Source organism: Carassius carassius, chromosome 44 (genome assembly GCF_963082965.1).
Source record: "Carassius carassius chromosome 44, fCarCar2.1, whole genome shotgun sequence".
Taxonomy (NCBI): domain Eukaryota; kingdom Metazoa; phylum Chordata; class Actinopteri; order Cypriniformes; family Cyprinidae; genus Carassius; species Carassius carassius.
Window position 1 is genome coordinate 8,627,585 of NC_081798.1, and position 23,576 is coordinate 8,651,160.

The window sequence follows — 23,576 nt, forward strand, 5'->3', positions numbered from 1 at the left end:
AGAACCGACTTTACTGACAAGATGTGCATTAAATATCGCATACAATTTATTGTGCAGCCCGAATAACAACCATGATTTGGATTGAGCATATTAAACATTATCAAAGAATTTTCATATAAGCAATGTCTGTAGCAAGTTTACCTCTGATAAAAGGAAAGACTCAGCCTCATTGTGAAAGGTATCCAGGAGAAGAGTCAGTGCCTCCCTGTCACACAAACAAGAATAAGAGTCGTCAAACACAGTGAATGTTGCAACCTCTCTACTAGCATATTAAAGCCTAAACTTCCTGACCTCCTCTTCATCGCTCTCACCTGGTCACAGTCTGTTTGATTGGCCTCTCTTGCAGTAGAATACTGTGGTTCATGGTAGATGGAGTATCATCATCCTCTGTCTGTTTAACAACAACAACAGCATAATGAAAACATTTAAAACCCAAAACACCTTTTACAAGTTATCAAATGGTTCCCTGTGGGAGTCTATTGTTCCAGGAAGAAACTCTAAAGGGCATAGTTCACCCAAAACATAATGTAATGGCATTCCAAACCTGTATGCACCTTATTCTGTGTAACACAAAATATGATACTTGAACAAAAAAGTTAGATCCTGCAAACTTCCACAGTTATTTTTGTTGATATGGACGTCAAAAGGTACCCACCAAAAAAAAGAAAAAAAAGAATGGTTTTTGAAATTTCCAAATTAGTTTAATGAACACCTAGTGCAATGTGGATTGCCTTTTTAAAATGACTGACATTCATTTTGATTACATTAATTCAAAGCTGTAACTCAATGTTTTGTTGGTGTTAAGAAGTCTTAAAGAAGTCTTTCCTTCAGGTTTCAACTGTTTCAATTGTTCAGTAAACATGTTGTTGGGTCACTGCTGTCAGCTTTGGTCTTACCGTTCGGGCCAGCTCCATATTGACAGAACTCCGTTTGGTAAGGAGAAGTTGAATGTCCCAGTCAAACTTCAAACACTGCTGGATGTACTCAAAGCTTGCCAGAGTCTGGTTGCTTAGCAAAAAGAAAAGAGGCAAAAGCAAACTTGAAATACTGGATGATAATTTATATATATATAAACTACCATTGAAATTTTTTTTGGGTTCAGTAAGATTTGTATTTATCTTTTTATCCATCTATTTATTTATTTATATTTATTCAGGAAATAAATGAATACTTTCATTCAGAAAAGATGTTGTAACATAAGCAAAATTAGATAAGCACATAAGTTTTCAATTGTCGATGACTTATAAATAAAATAAAATAATCCAAAACCAGGCACTCAAATGATTTCCAACAATGGACAAAAACTGACAGAGAAAACTTGAAACACAAGGGCTTAAGTACACAGAGGTTAATAGACTAACAAGAAACAGGTGAAAACAATTAGGAGATAACCAGGGGAACACAAAGAGCACAAATTAAAAGTCTAAAACAACACAAAAGCACAAAGACACAAAAACAATTTTACATTCTTCCAAATGCACTGAAACAATCGTACAGAAACTGAAATTATTCCACTAGCTTCATACTGTCAAGGTCTCTACGAGTATGTTATTGTTCTGAAACTGATGCTTATGTATTTAACAGTCATACACACAATGTCTCTCTTTTTCACAGCCCTGCACAAGCACATGGTTATCAGGAAAAGACACACTTCCTACCACACAGCTGCACCCACAGCAAAACCAACCAACACACACATTCAACAGAACAACACCTGTGGCCTTGTCGCACGGATAAACTCAGCCTCAGTTATGTCAGCTTTGTCCTTTAAGAAAAATACTACAACCGATTATCTCAAAAACGTCAAGTAACCTTTTGAAAAAAGAAAAACAGGAAGAGCACACGTTTGAGTGATAAGTTAAGTCTGCCTCAAAATGGTGGTCGTGTCATGGGGAAACCCAATGTGGTTAAATCAGTCCACAGACATAAGCACAGCTTGTTTTTATGCAACCACAATTGAAGGGCCACGGTTATATGACGAGGAGCTATTCAGACCACAGGCTGCAGATCTTCAGTTCAGCTTGGAATCACCCCATTTCCACCCACAACTCAAACGACTTTACAATGGACGTCCTTATAACATATGGTTCATTAATTCTATTGTATGGTAACTTTTTAGCAACATGCTGCACACTACAGCAGTGGGGGACTGTTTTTGGCCATAACACATTAGGGAGAAAATCCAACCCCAAACTCGTATACTGAGCAAGACATGAAGCCACTAGAAGACAAATGCAGATGTCCAAAAAATCCCATAATCCTGTTGTCAGCATTACAAGAAGAACGGATTATAAACAACTGCCACAAGAGGCTAATCATGTTTCCGTAGAGAAGGTTGATTTAGCCTATAAAAAGCTTAGATTAAGGCTAATTATGGAACTTCTAATGTAAGACTATGGAAGTTCTATGCATTTAGATAGCAAGCAAAAAAAGTTAAGTAACTTTGGGTGAATCCTTAGTTCTTACTTTTTGAGGAACTCTGCCTGACCGCAGATTTTCATCAGGTAGTCATCCACGTCAATCATATCCAGGTCATCATGGGCATAGCAGAGTGTCTGATAAATCAGCAGGTCTATGGTTGATAATCCTGAGAGAAAATTATAACAATATTATAATATTACAGCTACATTATGTAACTTTACTTGTGTGTTGAGAAACTAGCTATTTCAGCTAAAAACTTGTATTGTAGCTAACTGTATTTACAGGGTTAGCTTGAATGTTTATCTCCTTTTTTGATCATGGGTAGCTTGAAACTTGAGAAACTACAGTTTACAAGTCTACAAGTTCCCCAAACACTGTTACACAAAACAAATGGCAGTTTAATTACATGCTAACAATGAGCATACAAGGAACAGAACTGCCCAGTGTGTTTCAAAGGGTATTGGTTTATCTATAGCTAGATCAATAAGAGGTCAATTAGTGACATGTCTGTGTAGCTCTTCCTGAAAATGGAAACGTTGACTCCCGATACAGTAAATTAGAACCTACTGATCTGAATACATTTGTTGGACAACAAAGAAAGAAGATGGGAATTTTCCCTTGGCTTACAGCAATGTTCGTCACTTCACTGGGAGGATGTGAAACAAATGAGCAGAGGTAGGGATGAACCAGAAAAAAATGTTAATCCACCCTTCCCCGCTTTCCACAAATTACACCCTAACTGGGCAGATGTGCTGCACTGCGGTAACAGTGGGAGTACATTTGGAAAAAACACCCGTCTCTCTTGCCTTCTCTCCCTTTTTCACACACCTCAGTTTCGCTGTAGTTTCTCAATAATAAATTGGCCAGCTCTGCTGGAGTCTTGAGGCTAGGCTCTTAATTTTTCATTTATTTTTTTTCGTTTGAATAGACCCAGATAAACGAATGCCAATCTTAGGCAGCAGAGAGGGTAAAAATTGCTACATGGAAAGAGAGAAACACGACACTTGTTACCCATATTTGTTTTGCAATTCACAATTTCCATTGATAAAATTAGCCATTTCTTACAAATACTAGTGATGATGTAATTATTTTTATATTAAATACTTTATTCCAGTTTGATATGTAGGGCCAATTATATAGCCATTTGATTTCCACTGAATAGACTAAAAATTTTATTATACCTTTTTGATTTTGAGACTTTATTAATTGTAATTTTTTTTTTACATTCTGGCCAATAATTGAAAACTTATTTTAGTAATAAAGTGATTTTAGGATCATTTTAATATAATATAATATATTGTTTAATAATATAAGTTACAACTACTGTTCTTAAAGGCTTTGCCTAAAATTAGAATTTGAATTCAAAATTTGAATTTAGAAACCACAATATTATAATGTACAGCATGAAAGATATTCATTGAATGTACAGTCATTAACTGTCTGGCTGGGCTACCCAACCCTCGAGCAGTTCTGTACAGACCCAACTATTTTTCCATGCCCTATGAACTATTTTGGGTTGACCTCTATCATTTTAACAAACATTTAGAAAATTTCACAGCTGCTCATGACACAAAAACAGAGCCATGCGAGAATGGCACCACATTTATCAAACATTGGCAGGCTGCCATAATAAAAAGCATCTGTCAGGCAAATCATACCAGAGCAGAAAAAAAACAAAAGAAGAAGTGAGAGTGAAAACATGTACAAGACATATTTATTGGGCCTCTCTCTAATCTCACCGCATGAGGCCATATCTGTCTCTGTGTGCGTGTATGTGTGTGTGTATGAGGGGGTTTGAGTGCATTCCTCCAAGGCAGTTGAATGAAAAGCTGCCTCTTTTAATTGAGTACACAAAACAGATGGCTGGCAGAACGCCCATTCAGTGTAATGCTATTAAGAGAACTCAGGGTCTAGAGCCTCTCCAGCCTTTCCAATGAGATGCTATGGTCCCGTTCAAAAGCTTCAGGATGTGGAACAGAAAATACAACTCCACAGTTATAACCAAGCTCATACAGAATATTTAAATGATCTGTATTATTTGATTACAAATAATTGAAAGCGCTTCAGTTCTTACCATCACAAGAGAATGTGAGTGGTTCTCTGAAGTGTTCACTATAAACCGTGACCTTTATGCTGACCCCCAGGCCCTGCTGCAGTTCATCTTGTGCCACACACGGACTCCAAACAAAGCCTGCATTTTTTGAGTAGTCATTGCATGGGTATGCCGATCGTAGCCTGGTGAAAATAGTAAGAGATGTAAATAAACTGGAATGAATGGTCCTAATAATAAATGTAATTATATACATTTTTATATACAGAAATGTAAAAAAGAAATTTCATTATTGTAATAAAATAAAATATAATTTTTCAAAAGTTGGCACGAAAGATACTAATAACTCACAAGTCAAGTATATGACAGAAGGCCGCCACTTCTTCATCTCTCTCTTCAGACACCTGAAAGAGCTCATAACCAAAGCCATTTGGCCTGGACCCCAGGGATACCTACATGATTTTTAATAAGTATTTCTTTATCTGACAGTTATAAATTGGGAAAAACATTTTATAGATTCTCAAAACAACAACAACAGTAATAATAATATATATATATATATATATATATATATATATATATAGAATATTTTATATAATTTTATTATAATTCATTATTTACAACCACACACTGCATTGTAAAAGGGAAGAAAATGCAATAAAATTAATATTATGAAAAAAAAAAAAAAACATCTAGGAAATTAAAGAAAATGACAGTCTGAATGCTCACCGGATCAACTGATACTCTGCGTTGGCTTCTAGTACTCTTCTGCGCTGGAAAATAGGTGCGAGGAGGAACCTGAGGAGGAAGGGTGTTACTGCGAGCTACTGCCTTCCCTGATTTGTCCCCATTTACTCTCCGGCTTCTATTAGGTGACAGCCAATCCCCATTTAGCTTGCTAAGGGAGTCATTGAGGTTATCATAGTTCAGAGTGTCTCCAGAGGAAAGCTTGGGCTGGTCCACCTCAGGAGTGAACAAGTTGACATCCCGTGGGGCTGAGCTTCGATGGACAATGAATGGATCGTTCTGGGGGATGGGATTTCTGGGCGGTACTGGTGGTGGGGGCTCATCTAGAGATGGCAGACCTTTTGACAACAGTTGGGCTGTTCCTTCTAAATCACTTTCCCATTCGTCCAGGATGTAACGAGGCTCCTTACTAAATCCGTGAGACTCACCGCTGGATCGCGATAAGTTTGACACTCCAGGTTGAACGTGGTTGAGCATGGGGTCAGATCCAGAAATGCCCTGCTGCAAAGTATTCCGAGGAGGAATGGGAATAGGTCTAGGCATGGAGGGCTCGCTCCTCGCGGGTGATGACTTGCTGGTTTCAGGAGGTAGAGTATTTGCTGGTCCCTTGTCTTGTCGGTGGCGGGCAAGGGCGTCATACTCCATCTGCAGGGCCTCTGCTAAGACCAGCTCCCTCTGGCTGAGTCCAAGCGATTCCAGGCAACCCCAACTCTGCTCCCGGTCACTTTGAGTCTGTGCCTCAGACATGTTCCTGTAGGGGGTGCTGCAGAGCACAGGAGGAATGCAGAAAGGAGATGGATGGCACTACGAGTTGCACAACCGGTTCATTAGGCTCTGTCAGGAGATAAGAGTAAAAGAGAAAAACACATGCATTTGCTGTTTACAACTGATAGAGATTGCAACATCTGAAGCCACTATAAAAATAAGTCATCAACCTTGCACAGAGATGTTGACGTGCATCACAAAAAGCGAGCAACTAAATACACTTGCTGTCAAGCTGCAAAAAGGACAATTTAAATAGGAATCCTGCATTTTCTGTGCATCTCTGTGTGAATGAATGGCACAGATGCGTGGTTTCGTTTACTATATATACACTGAAGTGCGTGCCGACAGTCCCGGTGATTTCAGCATCTGCCGTCTCATTAAATGACACTTCATGAGAATTTTACTGTTTAATTTGAGTAAAACTATCGTCACACCATATGCACACTGAAACTTACCTTTGATAGGAATATTGTAAAATAAATTAGGTTGTTTTTATGCAGTCAAATAGAACTGGGTAACAATAAAAGACAATGTAATTAAACTACTAAACAGGAGTCTAGTAAAATTAGAGTAAAAAAACAAAACAAAAAAAAACCCTGAATTTGGGGAAAGGGGCCCTACAGAATAAAAGTCCCACTTCCAACAGTTATTGGGCAAACGGTTAAACCTATAAGCCATATCTGCCACTATACCAAAACTCTCCTCAACAAGAAGAATGACTTCAGGAGTCATTTAAAGAGGCACCAATATTAAATTTATGCATAAGAATATACTATTTTGTCTAAAAAATAAAATCAATCATTAAAAAGTTTAATTTAAATGTAACTTGATAATGAACAGTATGAATTTACAACATATTTCATTTAACAGTGTTTTTTTTAATCATGTGCTTTAAAAAAAAAAAAAATAAGTGAGTGTTAGACTAAGGTAATGTAAATTTAAAAAACAATCAAGCATGAACAATTAAACATCCTATCTTAAAAAAAAAAAAAAAAAACAATATGGTGGTACAGATATAGCAAGAACCTCTATTATCTACAAATGGCCAAGTAAATAATTACATAAAGACAGAAGCATTTAACTAATGAAGATCTTGAACCAAATATGGAACAAAAGTACCACATGTTCAGTCGCAGATGTGTTTAAAGGACGTGTGACTCTAAATTTGATTATCTTTGCCTCTGATCATCTGAGTCTTATTGTCTTTGCTTGCTCAGCAAAAGACAAAGCCAAGCTGATCTTTCTCTTTCAGCACAGTCATCAGTGCAACGCAGGTTCTTCTGCAGCACAACAGTTCCTCAGCAGTGGGGGGAAGCTGTTCTCTCTCTTGCAAGGAGACTGATGTGCCATATTAAGAGGCTATTCCTGTGGAGTCACAGCTGGACAGATGCTAAGCTTCGAATTTAAATCAACCTGAAGACCAGCTGAGTGCTGCTCAAATGGGTTTAGTGTTCGATCAGCCTCGTAACACATGTGCCATGACACAGCTGCCGCCTCATACACAACCACTGGGCTTAATGGTCCTCTATAACCCTGCACAATGGTAAATGGATTCAGCTGGGAAGGTCAAATGACAGTTTTCTGCTAGAATGATAATTGTTACAACTTGAATAAACTGCAGAGTGGTCCTAAAGTGGATTGAAGTACTGTATACCACTTTGTGTAAATTTATTTGGACCGTGGCTCAACTAAAAGGTTAAAAAAAATTAAACTTCTGTCATTATGACATTCTTTGGGAAGAACACAAAAGATATTTTGAATAATGTTGTCACAATTTTTGTCCATATTATGAAAGGCAATGGGATCCAAAATACCAAAACTGGGTTTCTTTTGTGTCCCAAAGAAAATACCAATTGTACCAGTTGTATGGGTTTGGAATGACAAAAAAAAGAGAGTAAATGATGATTTTCATTTTTGGGTGAACTATTCCTTTAGGTTCATGACCACTTGTGACCCATCGTTTCCTTCATAGCATGATAACAGTGGCAGGGGGTCTGTTTCTCCGCCCACTAACACAACTGTAGGAAATTCTCACACCCTACCCCAGAAGACTGGCACCAGAACAAAAGACCAAAGAGGAAGCAGAAGGGCATCTGTTTGACAGACATTCCTGGACCCTTCCATTGCTTTACGTTTTGACCTCATTTTGCATCCCAAAAATGCAAAACCCCACATTCCTTTGCTATCATCTCTGGTGATTTTCATTTAAATAAATAAAATAAAATGTGTTTTCCAGATCAGCAGAGGAAATGGATGCAGAAGCCTGACTGTGTGTTTTAGGCCTTCCATCGGCAACTCATCCAGTCACTGGTTTAGTTTCTGCCTGGCTGAACGTGTACATATGGAGATCAGTGTAAACAGAAAGGACTTAGTACATACAACATTCAAAACAGGTTTGATGTGATGCGTTTACAGGAAGTCTGGCTTTCCACATTAAAAGTGAAATCCCGATTTGATGCCTCACTATCACTGCCCGTCAGAATTTATTTGATGTTATATATACACATTAAAGGGATGGTTCACCCAAAAATAAAAATTCTGTCATTAATTAGGCTACTCACCCTCATGACGTTCTAAAAACACGTATGACATTTGTTCATCTTCAGAACATAAATTAAAATATTTTTGATGAAATCTGAGAGCTTTCTGACTCTACATGGACAGCAAAGCAACTGACATGTTCAAGGCCCAGAAAGGTAGTAAGGACATCATTAAAACAGTCCATGCGACATCAGTGGTTCAACCTTAATTTTATGATGTTGTGAGAACACCTTTTGTATGTAAAGAAAACAAAAATAACAACTTTATTCAACAATTCAGCCAAATTATTAGGGGCTTCTTTTTAAGTCTAATTTGTCAACTCGTAGTTCAAGCAACCCTTAACTAGTCAATTATAGTCTTTTTTTAGTTGACTTAGCTGAAATACAAACTAAGCGTCAAATAAAATGGTCTATTGCTCAACATTTGTTGCGAATGTGAATGTTCAGAACAAAACTTGAGGTTATCGTAGACAAATACGCCTTCTTAGGATATGGTGTTAGAGTCAGCTTCAGGACAGTTACGCACAAACAATCTTGTGCAAAAACGCATCCAAAAAACAGATGTGTTTGTAAACAACGATCTCAGGAATCAACAGATGGACTGTACAAATATAAATGCAACTCCTTCTGAACGGCCTTTCTAGGGCTGCACCTCATTCCCAGGAGCACCGGCCTCCCGTAGGCTTCCTATGCAGAGCCTCACGACTGAGCTTTGGCCGGAGGGGTGCAGTAAGACAGGAGGGGTGGCAAAGAGGGTGGATCTGCATTGTTCCACAGGGACCCCAGGCCAGCCACATACAGGCCCCCGGAATCAAACCCCTGCTGGGATATAATCCCATTCAATCAGGGGTGGCTCCCAGATTGGCCGAACAAAGGACAGGGTGGAGTGAGGGCAGCCGCGTCACGTGAGGCAGAGCCGACTCAGACACGTTCACACGGCTTGAAGAGCCAAAGACAAAGAGAGCGCTGTCATCCCTGTCCCCCCCATATACACCCCTCCCCCAACACACCCACTCAACAACAAATATCACACGGCTCCCTCCATGCTCAGGGTGATCACTTATACTAGTTCCAGCTGATCAGGGCTTGTGCGCCGTATGCTGAGGTCTTCCATCATCAATACGCCTCTCTTCCTGTGGCGTTCCATCTCTAATATCGGTTCAAAGACCTCTAGACTAGCCGACTCTCTACTGTGATCTGTCAGGCAGATGGTGGTGAGCAGGCCCACATTTAACCAGTGAGGTAACATTCAGCCTCTGAGCAATGCAGTGGGGAAAGTCTGAAAGAAAATCAGCATTGACATTTGACAAACACAAAACAAACTTACAAAGACAAATAAAGTAAAAACTAACTGTTAGCACCAGACTTCCGATTTAGAAAAACAGAGAACAGAGGATGAGGCCAAACGCAAAAACTTCAAATCCCACAGGAAGGTGACTCAGCCAAACGCATGGCACCTTTGACCTGTTGTGAAGGTGTCGCCTGGCCAAGAATGTCTTTAGAGTTCAGACACCACACTTCTACCTGGTTCTATGTGGTTTGAGGAGATTTTGGTGCTCATAAAACATTAATTGTTGCTTTTTTTTACCCTGTCTGACAGGTCTTATGTGCATGGATGGATTCAGAAATACAATACGTGATATTTTGCACACTGAAAGACCTGAAACAGGTAGAATGACTGAGGCCAATTCCAGATTGTCATGCTGAAATAAAGAATGCAGACTGAAATACAAAACTGGGATTATGCATCAAACAAACAAGGAACTAAACCTGGAAGAAAACAAGGTTTTCTTTCTTAGTCACAAAGCACTACAAAACATTAGTTTAGTTCTTGCTCGGTCCAGCGTCCTGGTCATTCAGAAATAAGCAGAATCTTGAAACAGGTTTGCAGAGTCCAAACCCAAATTGTGTTTATTGTGTCATATATATGCACTTTTATGTTTCTTAACACTGTATGGCAGTCTAAACTTCTCTCTTTCCTGTGCTTCCAGCTGCATGAACCTACTTGTGAGTCACTATAATTAATGCAACCATTTTACTTTAAAACACCGTTAGGTTCTGAATAAATTGAAGCTTGAGGAGATGCATCATGCAGCTTGTGATACTTACTGTATGCATTGTCAAAAAAAAAAAAGTCTGCTTCATTTGTTTTTGAGTGTAAAAACACATGGTTCTTTTGGAAAGACCTGAGTTATTTTTTCAAGGATTATTATTAAATGATTGCCTATATGAATTTTAATTAAACTATAAATAATGTAATGCATGAAGACTTTTTATTTTTCTGATTAAGCATAACTGTATTATATTTTATTCTAAATTACATTTGTCTTGGGTTTTAGATTCTAAATGACTGTCAAGTGTTTATATAAATAATTTTGTTAAAACCATCTAAAAAATAACATGCAATATCATTGATTTAGCATTCATTAAAAATACGATTCGATTAAAAAAAGCATGCAATATCATTGCATAGCAACAGACACCATCATGCTTCGTTTCTGTTTACAGCACTTTCATCTCATATAGTTTACAAATTTTAAATCATTCAAAAATAAACAAAAATAAAAAGATTAAAAATCAGTTTTTTTAATAGAATAAAATCAACAGTTAAATAATAATAATAATAATACTTAACTAGACAACATTTCCTCTGTTTTGATACACATTTCATCCGTATATGACTCCGAGTGTCCTATCATACAAACGTCTCTTTTAAATACAGATCTGTTTGAGTTCAAGAGCCCAAACTTGTCAAGTCGATATCTAGCCAGTCATTTTAAAATAGAAACAGGCGAAACATGAGCAAAACCGTGGCGGTCAAAAGCCTCTCTGAATGTTTCGGCCACCTATTAAATGTTACATTTAGAGCAGCGCGAGAGTGTTTCGTTCTCAGCTCGGGAGAACCTCAATCGAACACAAAGATTTTAGAAAAATCCAGGCACGGAGCAAAAACAGCTGGTCGTAAACACGAAGCGTTCTCAGCGCTTTCTGTTATAGGGAAGGAAAGAGCATATCACATACCGTGTGCACGGCCTTTGGAGCGCCTGTGTCATAGCCCTTTTCGTTTATTCTCAGGCTCAATCGTTGTTCTTTGATAGACGGTGATCAGGCAGCCGTTTCCGGTGTCCACTAGCAGAAGATCAGGGCCAAATCAAGAGTGCGCCTCTGTTCATCCATATGAGACACACGCTCTTTCCTTCCCTCTCTCTCTCTCTTCTGTTTATCTGACCGACTTGCGCTGTGGATTTCGGCTTCAGTTCAAAGCTCAGCCAGTTCTCTTTGGATGTGTAAAGCCAGAGGATTTGGGTTAAGAAGAACAATAGCATACTCTAGTGGAAAATACGGGTAATTGCATCCCATCATGACGCTTGACATCAAACACTGCAGTGGTACGTAAAAACCTTTCCTTCAAAGTTGTAAAAAGAGAACATGACTATATATTCTATAATACAAATATATCAACTTCAAAGTGTTGCCATGACATGTAGTCCTACATAAAGCTACATATATACACGAAAGCACAATACGAGGCATACTTCAAACATGCATAGACAAAATGAGGAAATCCCCACAGGTAAACTGTGTCCAAAGTTAAGTGCGCACACTTCGAAGGCCACGGACTGCTCCGCCATCGCAGGTTTTCCTAATTCCGCCACCAGGTGTTGTGTGAGCATTATTGAGTACAAAAGTAATGCCTGTTTCATTCGTACTCTTAGCCGGAGGGCGCCCTTGCCCAGAAACTCCACGAGTGGGACACATAGAACTTATGATGTTCCAGGAAATCCCTAGCTGAATAAAATGCAAATAGAGAAAATTTTCCTGATGAAACATCAACACAGTAAACAGTTGTGACAATATATGGTTTATCTGTGTTCTTCAAACCATCTTGGATATTTTTAAAGTAAATATATATATATTTATAATGCAATGTTAATCGACTTCCATCACTGCATAGAATACTGTAAAAAGTTAGATTTTTTCTGCCTTCTCTGAATCACAAATTTCAAACATATAATTTGATTATAATGACTTATAATACTATCTTTTTAGCGTTGTGTTGCGTATCGCAACTCGTAAACATGAAACCATGTGTGCAGTTATTATCAGAGTAACGACAAACAACAAGCGCTACTCTACACTGCTCAAAACTCGTGTATGAATTATCATTGGCAAATACTTTAAATATGTAAACGTACTTACAGGCTGGGAGTCAGAAGCGCCAGATTGTTCTTGCAAAGTTGGAACTGCCCAACTTCATAGAAACAGCATTTGTGCCACAGCCTCATTGTAGGCTACTGGTTCAGGAAATAGTCTTCTTCTGTTAAATGCCCTGCACACATCTGAATATTTAGGTTGAGTGTTGTAAATACAACTTAACCACTGATTTCTAGTTGTGTCCTCTTTTGGAAGGCCAACCAAAGTAGTTTCGCTTTCATAACGAAACACATATTTGAAATTTTTTTGCGATGTGTTATGCAAATCTTCCTACATCGTGATGTACAGTAGACATGTGGGGGTATGTTAGAATGAGCTGTTTCAGGTAGGAGTGGTTGACTCTTAACTTTTATGCAGAATATCTCTTTGGATTTGAGACGTTAGTCTTTGCAACTTTACATATCTTATTTATGCACCAAGAGCTTGTAACATTCCAAAGAGAAAGGACAAATTTAAATCGCATACAATCTATGGTTCGTGCACACACAACAGTAACTGCAGGCAAATTTGACGTGTACATTGTGTACCATTGCTTGGCATAAACTACATTAAAACCTTGCAAGTAAAGCACTGAACTTTGTATTCCCAACATCACAGTGAAGTATGTCAGTGCCTGGCAAATCTGTATATAATGTGGGAATAGCAGTGCAGGCCTTTGTCTTCAAGGTTTAGTATGCAGGATTTACTTTTGCAAGCTGAGGGGCCTGAAACAAACTGCAGACTGCATACAAGATTAGATTTCCCAGCTGCTATCGGTTTATTTTTTTCATAGTTAAACTTCTCAGAGACATTTTTCCACATAATTTTAAAATAATACTAGTCTGTAAGCTGTGTGTATTATTATTAGTATTATTATTTTGAAGCTCCACAGTTGTATGGCCTCTGGAATATCATTTATAGCAAATGGTATTATTTTAAATAACCATTTTCCTGCCACAGATTTTCTCTGATTACTTCTCATCTTCTAGGTGCATTTTTTTACATTTAATAATGCGTGCAGTTTTAATATTGAACACCGCTTATTATAATAATTTCTGTAACAACAAAGTGTTTATGTGTAAAAGTCCATTAGCAGATAATGTCTATGAGTTGCCATACTGTGTCTGTTTGGTGATGTGTGTGCATTTCTGATGTTACTCTTAAATGGAGAAATGTGTTCAAGGGAATAGTTTGTGTGGCTCTGTTCATGTAGGCTACTTGTGTGATGTTAAACTGGGCCAGTGTGTCACTATATTGTAATGGATGATGTAAATTTCCCTATCAAAGAGTGCTGTGTGTTTGGAACAGAAGTCCATTGATAAAGAAATAGTATGTCTCAGCCTATCATTATAAAGATATTGTTATGTATAATCTATTTCTTTCAGTAAATAACAACATATGCTAAGTTTGGGGTCAGCAATAATTAATATCTTATGCTCATCAAGGCTTCATTTATCTGCTCTCTCTCTCTCTCTCTCTCTCTCTCTCTCTCTATATATATATATATATATATATATATATAGGATATAAGAACAAGATTAAGGCTAATTGATTTTATTGATTTATGTATTATTATTAATATTTTTTTTACTTTTTTTATTTTAACTTTTTATTTTTTGAACAATTGCAATTATTTGCTGAATAAAAAGTCACTTTAAAAAGAAAATCGTTGAAAGATAGTTTTATTTGTTTGTTTTTGTTTTTTTACAATTTAGTTTGAGTGCCAGATTAATAGTTAATTTGTTATCACAAACCACATTGCCTTTCAGAAGTAAACTATAACAATGTGGTGCATTTGTGTTTACATGCAATATAAAATTTTAAGACGTATTTGAATAATCCTGTCAAAATATTATTATAAAAATAAAGCAGCCCATAATCATTTCTTATGGCTTTACATTAAATTTGGTTTAAGCTTTCAGTGTGACCAGTGACCATGGACCACAAAACCAGTCATAGGAAATTTGAGTCAATACATCAAAATAATCGATTTTTCTTTTATGCAATATCATTAGGATAATAAGTAAAGATCAAGTTTCAATAATATATTTTGTCAATTTCCTACCGTTAATATATAAAAACTTAATTTGTGATTGGTAATATGCATTGCTAAGAGCTTCATTTGGACAATTTTAAAGTCGTTTCTCTCAATATTTGCACCCTCAGATTTCATATTTTCAAATAGTTCTTTTTCAGTCCAGTATCCTTTATACTAACAAACCATACATCAATGAAAAGCTTGTTTAGTCAGCTTTCAGATAATGTATAAATCCCAATAAAATATATATATATATATATATATATATATATATATATATATATATATATATAAGAAGGGGCGGGGGTTGAGGGGGTTATGACTGGTTTTGTGGACCAGGGTCACGTTTATCTAATCTTAATATATGCATTAATCACGTGGTATTAAATTGACGCTTCGTGTGACGTTGCTGAAGTGCAGCTCGAACGCAGACGATGGGAACACCTGTCCTGCTGGAATCGGAGGCGCGCCTACAGGAGCGAGCGTGGGAAGTGAGCGCGCGCTCTGAGAGGGTCGCACAGCACAGAAGGATATTACCGCATTACCGAATCACTGCATTATATGTGGCCAAACCAACAGCGACACAGGTAAGAGAGCGATGCTATCACAGCGCTGTCAGGGGTAACACATTACGAGTAGCTGGCCTTGTTTCCACAGGAGATAAAAGCAGGCTAGATTTGTGTTTCTTAAATACGGCCGTTGCTGCTTCAGTAATCCTCGCGCATCCCGCGTGCTTCAGCTTCTCTGCGCATCACTGAGTGATGCGGTCTTCTTCCTGCTGCTCTGCGCAAAGCATCACAGCCTGAAAATGCCGGCAATATCTCACGAAACGCTAGAGAAATATAAACGCAGCCTCATTGAATGTCACCAGCTATGTTTAGGTAAATAAACTCGGGCTTTTCGAGGCTGTCAAGTTAGTTGTTTTTGAGGCCGAATGTTGGCCAAGGATGCTGTAGGAAGTGAAAGTGTAATCGCCCCTATCCAGGGCGCTTCTTGCAGCATTTTCTGCTGCGTTTTGTTACACGAGAAACCTTCAGGCCACGTTAGAGGGTAAATATTACATTGTAATATAATTCACAGGCTTTAAGAAGGTTAGTTTTGCCTGCGTGGATAAATCAAGTTGGTTAAGATAGCAAATAATCTGAATATTTTCAATAAACATTATACACTAACACTTGCATATTATATATATATATATATATATATATATATATATAAGATTTATATTGGCTTTAATGGTAGGGTGAAAACTTGTAGGCCTTAAATGTACAACTATCTATCTATCTATCTATCTATCTATCTATCTATCTATCTATCTATCTATCTATCTATCTATCTATCTATCTATCTATCTAATGCTTTATCATCATCATATTTAAAATAAAACCTATCCAATTTAGGGCTGTGCAGTAAATCGAATGCGATTTTCATGCGCATCTCATCAGTAAAGGCACTCCTGTAATTAGTAGTATCTTTCCAGCATGTGCGTTCAGATCAGGGTTGACAGGTTTTCACAACAAATTCTGCCCAGTTGCTTCTCAAAACTAGTCAAAAACTAGCCCAATCGTGTTTCCAGGAGGTTCCCCGATAAAAAATTGTGTCCCGGGGTTAAAATACACGTTTTTTGGCAGAGTTGCCTTGGTAAAATTCGCATTTTAGGGGCTAAATATCACGTTATTGGGAATGGGGTCGCTTCGACCCGCGGACATGAAAAAACAACCGCAGACTTGGCGACACTGGTTCAGGAGGAGCTGCATTTAATACACAGAGTCCTAGTTCACTGACAATCTACTCAAAATCGGCAATGAATCGACTGCGATTTTGAATTCGATTTTGTGTAGATTGTCAGTGAACTAAAGTCCAACCAGTGTTGCCAAGTCTGCGGTTGTTTTTTCATGTCCACAGGTTGAAGCGACCCCAATCCCAAATAATGTGATATTTAACGTTAGCCACTAAAATGCGAATTTTAACAAGGCAACTCTGCCAAAAAACGTGTATTTTACCCCGGGAGGCAATTTTTATCGGGGAACCCCCTGGAAACCTAGTTTTAGACTAGTTTTGAGAAGCAACTGAGCAGGCTTTGTTGTGAAAACCTGGCAATCCTGATCTGAATGCACGTGCTGGAAATATACTAGGAGCGCCTTTACTGACTAGATGCGCATGAAAATCGCCTTCGATTTTAAGCACAGCCCTATCCAATATAAGTATAAAGTATAATATATCTGAGTATCAATCAGGGACTCATCTTGCATAGTTTTGAATGTGTACAATTCTGTTTGATCCTTGACTTAACTTTTTATATTCATATCTGTGGATCTACTACAGGGGAAATGTTTCCATTTATAATCTTTGACTGCTGCTTTGGGAAACTCAGAGCAGCTGAATTAGTCCACTAACCGAACATTTTTTTTATTCTTCCATCATGAATTAAAGATGCAAAACTGCCCACATCAGATGGTATCTATGGCCATGTGACCTGGCCTGGGCCCATATTCCCACTGAGTTGGACCCATATGCTCTGAATGATCCAGAGATGTACATGTCATCTCCCATTCAGCAGTCTTTGTCATATTGTGTTGCAATCATTCATGGAGGTATTTCATAGTGCTTAGCAGTTAGTGAAATTCGATAACCACCGGCAGCCCAACAAAAGTTTTTTCTATCCTGATTAGGAATTTCTAAAGAGTACTTTAATGAGAACAGTGTCAGATTAAATCTTGGATTTATCAGAGCAAACAGTACAGCTTGCATTTTAACTTGTAACATGATCTGGTAGCCTACATCTAAAACGTTAATGGAAGTTAAAGTTATAAATTTAATCAAGTCACCTTTATTTTTATAGCACTTTGTAGAGTTTCAAACCAGCTATACAGTATTAAAAAGAAAGTAACAGAGCTAATGATGCAAACATCAAATATAATATAAGTGCATGTAATTTATGATGATATGTTTTGAAAGAATATTATGAATGGTTGTATGTATGTATAGCTCAACTGCATCAAACCCAACTCCACTTCTTATTCAACGTCCATTCTCTGTAAGTCGCAGTGACCTCACCACACCACTAGATGCTGATATTCCACTCGTTTTCTGTTGCTAGCTTTGATTGATGCAATTTAATACCCAGGAAACATGTACATTTTTGTAGTTTAAATAACACTTTTACTGTTTAATAGGCAGTTATATATATACATATACATATATATATATACATATATATATATATATATACATTCTATATTTTGTGTAAAAATTATGAAAAAAATTAATTTATCCACAAATAACATGACCACATGCTTTTACCTGCACACCCCCCTCACCACCTATAGAGGTATTTTCTGCCATATGGTGAATTTTGAGAAATCCTTTTACTTGGCAACATGTTAGTTGTGGCTCAACCCTGTGGATACTCCTACTGAGCATGCAATTAAAACAGCATTAGAGAAACCTGCGATTCCCTCTCAGCACCTTCTGCCACTTAAAAGAAAATTTAGATGGGGAGAAGATCACATTTTCTTGTCAGATTTATGTAAATAACTCCACTTTGCTGTTAAGTATTAATTAAAGATGCATACACAGAAGATTAGTGAAGTTATTTAGGAAAATTGAATGACTTGGTGCATAAAAGTGATGCGTCTTTAATGACTGCAATGAAATAAGGTCAAAGAGATGATATATGGTGCTTAATTTAATTTCATCCACTAGCATTCCCATCTTTCCCCTCCTCCACAGCTCATATTCACCTACTCTCAGGGTTCCTACTCTGCAATTGGATGCTTACCTTTTACTTCTCAAGGTTTTGTTTCCATAGGTTCTATTTTTAGCTATGCAATAGCATCTTTCTCCAGAGGGGGGACAAGAGGTGCGTCTAGAAGGTGAGTCTGGCCCGGTGCCGATTAGAACTGTTGCACGCTGGAGGGAAAGGAGAGACTGAAAGAAGATGGAGTCAGGCTGGGCATTCATTCTAGTTTTTGATCTCTGTCTGGCTCTGTGTCTTCTTCAGGGAGGACAAGAAAAATGAGACTGAAACAATGGGGTCAGCTGAAACATTTGCTTGTATTTTAGAGCAGTATGTTTTAGGAGACTGCTCCAGGGCATTGAATCTGTTTGCTTGAATAGACCGCTAATGGAAGATTGTTATAGCCCGTAATGTACTCTTTGTCCGGATTCAGCTGAGTCAAGGCTGTTGATAGTTATGGATTTCAGACTGGCCTAAAACAAGGAGGACACATTACTAGCTGCATCTACATTGATTTTTTTGTTTGCGGAGACGCAGCTTTATCCCAGCAATGAGTAAAGAGGCCTTGCTGGGCACATTTACACAAATTGAGGTTAATAATTAATTGTTGTAAATTATGGGTTATATGTTAAGGTTATTAATTATGTCAGTAATTTCTAGGCCACCAAATTAAGATAATTTAAGACTTTACATTATTTTGCCAAGTGAAATCATTGCACTTTACATGGAAGTGGCTTGTGAGGTCAATATATTATTTCAGTTTCATCGAACTTAGCCTGTTTCTGGCCTATGGTCCACAAAAATTATTCTGTGATCAATTTGTCTGACCAAGGTAATGGGGTTTGTATCTGTGTTTGTGTATATGGAAAATGTATTCTTTTTATATTTTATAAATAATTATTTTAATTGAAAAATAGAATATTTAAAAATATGTGTCGTCATATGTGACCCTGGACTACAAAAATACAAGGGTCAGTTTAAAAAAATTGAGATTTATATATTTAAATTTGTCCAAATGAAGTTCTTAGCAATGCATATTACTAATCAAACATTAAGTTTTATCAAGTTTGAACATAAATGCATCATTTTAACCCATATAATGTATTTTTGGCTATTGCTACAAATATACCTGTGCTACTTTTTAAGACATTGTCATCCAGGGTCACACACACAAAATGATTTTAAAAGATTGATATAATATTGTTATCGATATTGATATTGTTCCTGGTCTGCTCCCTAACACCGTCACTCATAATTTTCATGCAACAGCAGAGATTCTCTGTTAATATCATTAAAGAGAACATGAAGTTACCAATGCATCTCACTGCATGACTCACTCCTGTTTCCTTACGAAGCCCTTCTTGTCTGATGCACTCTGAATATTTTATCAAGGCCCAGTAGCTAACTATCCAACAAAATCTATGAATGAGAGATTTTGTTTTCATAACCGCCACACCTTCACTTTAAGTGCTGTTTCAGACGTTCTGTTTGATCTATAGTAGAGCTCACCTCTGCCTCTCCAACAATGACCTCTGTGAGTTATGATTGTGTTTTTGATGTGCAACATCAAAGCATTTGCAGTGCATTGTATATTTGCATCCTTATTCTTCTTGTTTCAAAGCATTCAAGCATTATAGGCACTATGGGAACTGTCTGTAACAGTCCTCACTGGCTTTTACTTCTTTTTGTATCTGTGATGTCTCTCTTGGTGACTTTTAGCAGGGCACACATGGGGCCCTACATCTGCAGGGAGGCCACTTGCTCTGTGAAGCCAGCAGCCCTGCACCTGCACAGGCTTCTGAAGCAGAGGGTCATTCGTATTCATCAGGGATAGTGTTTTCCCAAAGGAATTGCTACTAATAGATTAAACACATAAATTAAGCATTGAAAGTACATAATAAATAATAAATATTGTCCATGGCAATTAATGATGAGATGTGATCACTATGTGATGTAATCATGTGATGTAATCAGATTTGTTTAACTTTTTTAAACACACACACACACATACTGAATATGCATTTAAACGATTAATCGCATCCAAAATAAAGATTTTTGTTTGTGTACTGAGTATATATATATTATTTATACTATATTGATTTAATAATTATTTATTTAATAATTTATATTTATATTCATATCATATATAATATATAATGTATATACATATATTTAATATATAAACATAACATATTTTTCTTAAATGTATGCATTCATGTGTGTGTATTACATATATACATAATAAATATACACAGTACACACACATTTATTATGTAAACAAAAACTTTTATTTTGGATGCAATTAATCGCGCCCAGCACTAATATATATATATACAGATATATACATAAATACCTTTCGGTTGCCTTTTTTTAACTAAAGTAGCTAGATCAGCTTTGCAAAGTCTCCGTTCATTATAAATATCAAAACTGGACAATGAACCATAACCACTTTCTTGAACGATACTATCAAAAGTCAAAAGTAAACAATGCAATCAGACCTTTTATCAACATTTAATAGAAGCTGAGTTAAATATAGTTTAAATGAACAGACACTTTTATTTGAAAAGAGTCTGAATAAAAAAGGCTTCAACTGACTATCACTTTGAGTCATTTTAAAGAGTTGGATGCTTCTTTCTTTAGCGATCAAACAAACCTATGACATCAGAGAGGCTCCTTCAATCACATGTTGACACAGGTTTTACATTGTACATAATAAATATGATGTTGAAAAAGGTTAGAATATACCTTTGATGTTGAAAAGGGTTAGAATATACCTTTTAATGTGTACCTTCTTGTTTGATTTGCAGTATTGTTTATGGTTGAAAGGAGGAAATCTTGTAACAGAGGATGCCTTTTCTTTAGTGCAGAACCATTGAACTCCTTGGGGATTTGTTTTGTTAAAACTCATTGAATGAAAGATGTTTGAGGTACCAGAGTCACAGAACGCTGGGGACTGGATGGTAAATGTTAGCTGAAAAAGCTAACAAGGGGGCGAGAGCCGTGGGAACGGAGCGAGCCCGGTTAAGTGATTGAGAAATGAGTGACACCTGCTCCACTCACCGGTCTCGAGTCCCATTGGAAGGATACAAAAGAGGAGCGAAGAGAGTGAAGGACGATAGAGGACCAGGCCTGGGCTTTATTTAGTGTTTGGTTTTGTTTGTGCACAACAGTCGTCCGCGAGGGGCTGTCGCACTGTTTTGTGTTTATTTTGTTATTAAAAGCTTTATTTGAATGTCCGTCGGTTCCTGCCTCCTTCTTCCCGTGATTGTGAAGTTTGTACTTGTTAACCAGTAAATAAGGGGAAGTCATGGCCTAGTGGTTAGAGAGGTTGACTCCTATCCCTAGGGTTGTGTGTTCGAGTCTTGGGCCGGCAATACCATGACTTAGGTGCCCTTGAGCAAGGCACCAAACCCCGAACTGCTTCTCGGGCGCCGCAGCATAAATGGCTGCCCACTGCTCCGGGTGTGTGTTCACTGCTGTGTGTGTGCACTTTGGATGGGTTAAATGTAGGGATGGGCGTTTTCCGCAAATATCACATTCGAATATTTGGGCTCACAATTAAGTTTAATGAGACAGACGTTATTTTTTAGCAACATTTATTGTTTCCGTCATTTTGAACAAGCTTACACACAAATAAGCTTGAACATTACACATCGTGTTTTGTAGCTGAAAACCTTTAACAATGCATGCAAAAAAAACAAAAGTACAGATTAAAAGCAAAAAAAAAAAAAGTGTACACAGAAAAAACGTAAAGCAGCCTGCAGCAATTAGGCTATTGTAGAACGTAGCCTACACTTAACTTTGAAACTGTCAGCAAATCTTTTTTGCTTTTTTTTCTATTGTTTTACATGTTCTTGTTAAGAAACACGGGCATGTAAACATGATCGGGGGAAAATCGTAGTCTGTAGTGTTAACAATAAGGCCGGCCGCGGAGAAAACTCTGACGGCACAGACGTTGGCAGGACTCGCAAATAACAGTGTGCTAAGCGAATAAGTTTTGTGAAGCGCTTCGTGTTTTCGTTCCACCACTGAATGGGATCCTCATCCGGTGGAATACATGGCTCCAGCAAGAACTGTTCCCACTCGTCTCGGCTGGACTCTCTGTAATCATCGCTGAAGAACTGGCTCAGCCTTTTCCGACGAGTGGGCATTGCATCCTCTTCATCGTTGGTGATGGCGGCTGCATCCGCACCACTCGCATCAAGGAAAATGTTCTGATAATGTTCAAAAAGTTTTTTTTTTCTTACTTCTCTCATGTTTTCATCGAGAAACCTGAGATATTTGTGCAGAGGGTCTAGGGCAGATACGAGGAGAGGAGTTTTCACTGCATTCTCCAAGTTAGCAGTGTTTATTCATTGCTTGAGAGATGCCGCAATAATGTTCTTGAATTCGGTCACTTTCTCTGATTCTCTACGGCATATTTGAAGTACTGTAGAAGGCCGCAGTTCTTAGGGGCCATTCACATATCGCGTCTTTTGCACGCTCAAGTTCGTTATTTCCAATGCAGGCGCACGGTATGCGCGCTCACAATGGAAGCGATGCCCGTTTTTTACAGGCGCGTCCGCACTGCACCGAGTTAAAAACATCTCAACTTTTCAGAATGCCGCAAGCGCACCGCAGGTCATGTGACAAGAACTAAACATTCAGCTTCATCCTTTCCCGTAACAACGTTGAAAGCTCAGCCAAGATGAATGAACAGGTGATCAAAGCTGTATATGGATTGCCATTTTGAAATAAATTTAGTAAGTTTAGGATTTTTGTGCTGCAAATCTATTTATCCTTTGCTGAAATTTCCACGTCTTCATGGAGAGAGCACGTCATTGTTGCTTAGCAATGGCAGACGCCTCAGGAATGCTTCTGCCCAAGCGCTATGGAAAGAAGGAGAAAGCGGCGCACCTAGCGTTTTCCACACGTTTTTAGGCGCGATATGTGAACGACACTTATTCATTCATTAATAATTTTTTGCTTGCATACATCATCAAATATGCCGAGGAGAATCACAAAAAGGGACCAAATTAGGTTTTATTGTGAATTTTTTTTTTTTAATTCAAATATCATTTTTATTTATCGAATAATTAGAGC

General features: G+C 37.7%; 2 protein-coding genes across 2 annotated transcripts in view; one reads left to right on the forward strand and one right to left on the reverse strand.

Annotated features, from left to right (window-relative positions):
- The window catches only part of LOC132126681 (phosphatidylinositol 4-phosphate 3-kinase C2 domain-containing subunit beta-like), a 43,652-nt gene extending 31,584 nt beyond the window's left edge, over window positions 1-12,068 (reverse strand). Inside the window, exons 1-8 of the mRNA XM_059538102.1 lie at window positions 11,545-12,068; window positions 5,201-6,052; window positions 4,823-4,923; window positions 4,496-4,656; window positions 2,467-2,587; window positions 897-1,008; window positions 312-391; window positions 142-205 (exon numbers count right to left, since the gene is read on the reverse strand). Coding sequence (XP_059394085.1) covers window positions 142-205; window positions 312-391; window positions 897-1,008; window positions 2,467-2,587; window positions 4,496-4,656; window positions 4,823-4,923; window positions 5,201-5,965 — 1,404 coding nt within the window. The 5' untranslated portion in view covers window positions 5,966-6,052; window positions 11,545-12,068. The remainder of the gene's footprint in view (window positions 1-141; window positions 206-311; window positions 392-896; window positions 1,009-2,466; window positions 2,588-4,495; window positions 4,657-4,822; window positions 4,924-5,200; window positions 6,053-11,544) is intronic.
- Window positions 12,069-15,226: 3,158 nt separating this feature from the next.
- The window catches only part of LOC132126740 (neurofascin-like), an 85,719-nt gene continuing 77,369 nt past the window's right edge, over window positions 15,227-23,576 (forward strand). Inside the window, exon 1 of the mRNA XM_059538198.1 lies at window positions 15,227-15,342. The gene's annotated coding sequence lies outside the window, so the exon portion shown is untranslated. The remainder of the gene's footprint in view (window positions 15,343-23,576) is intronic.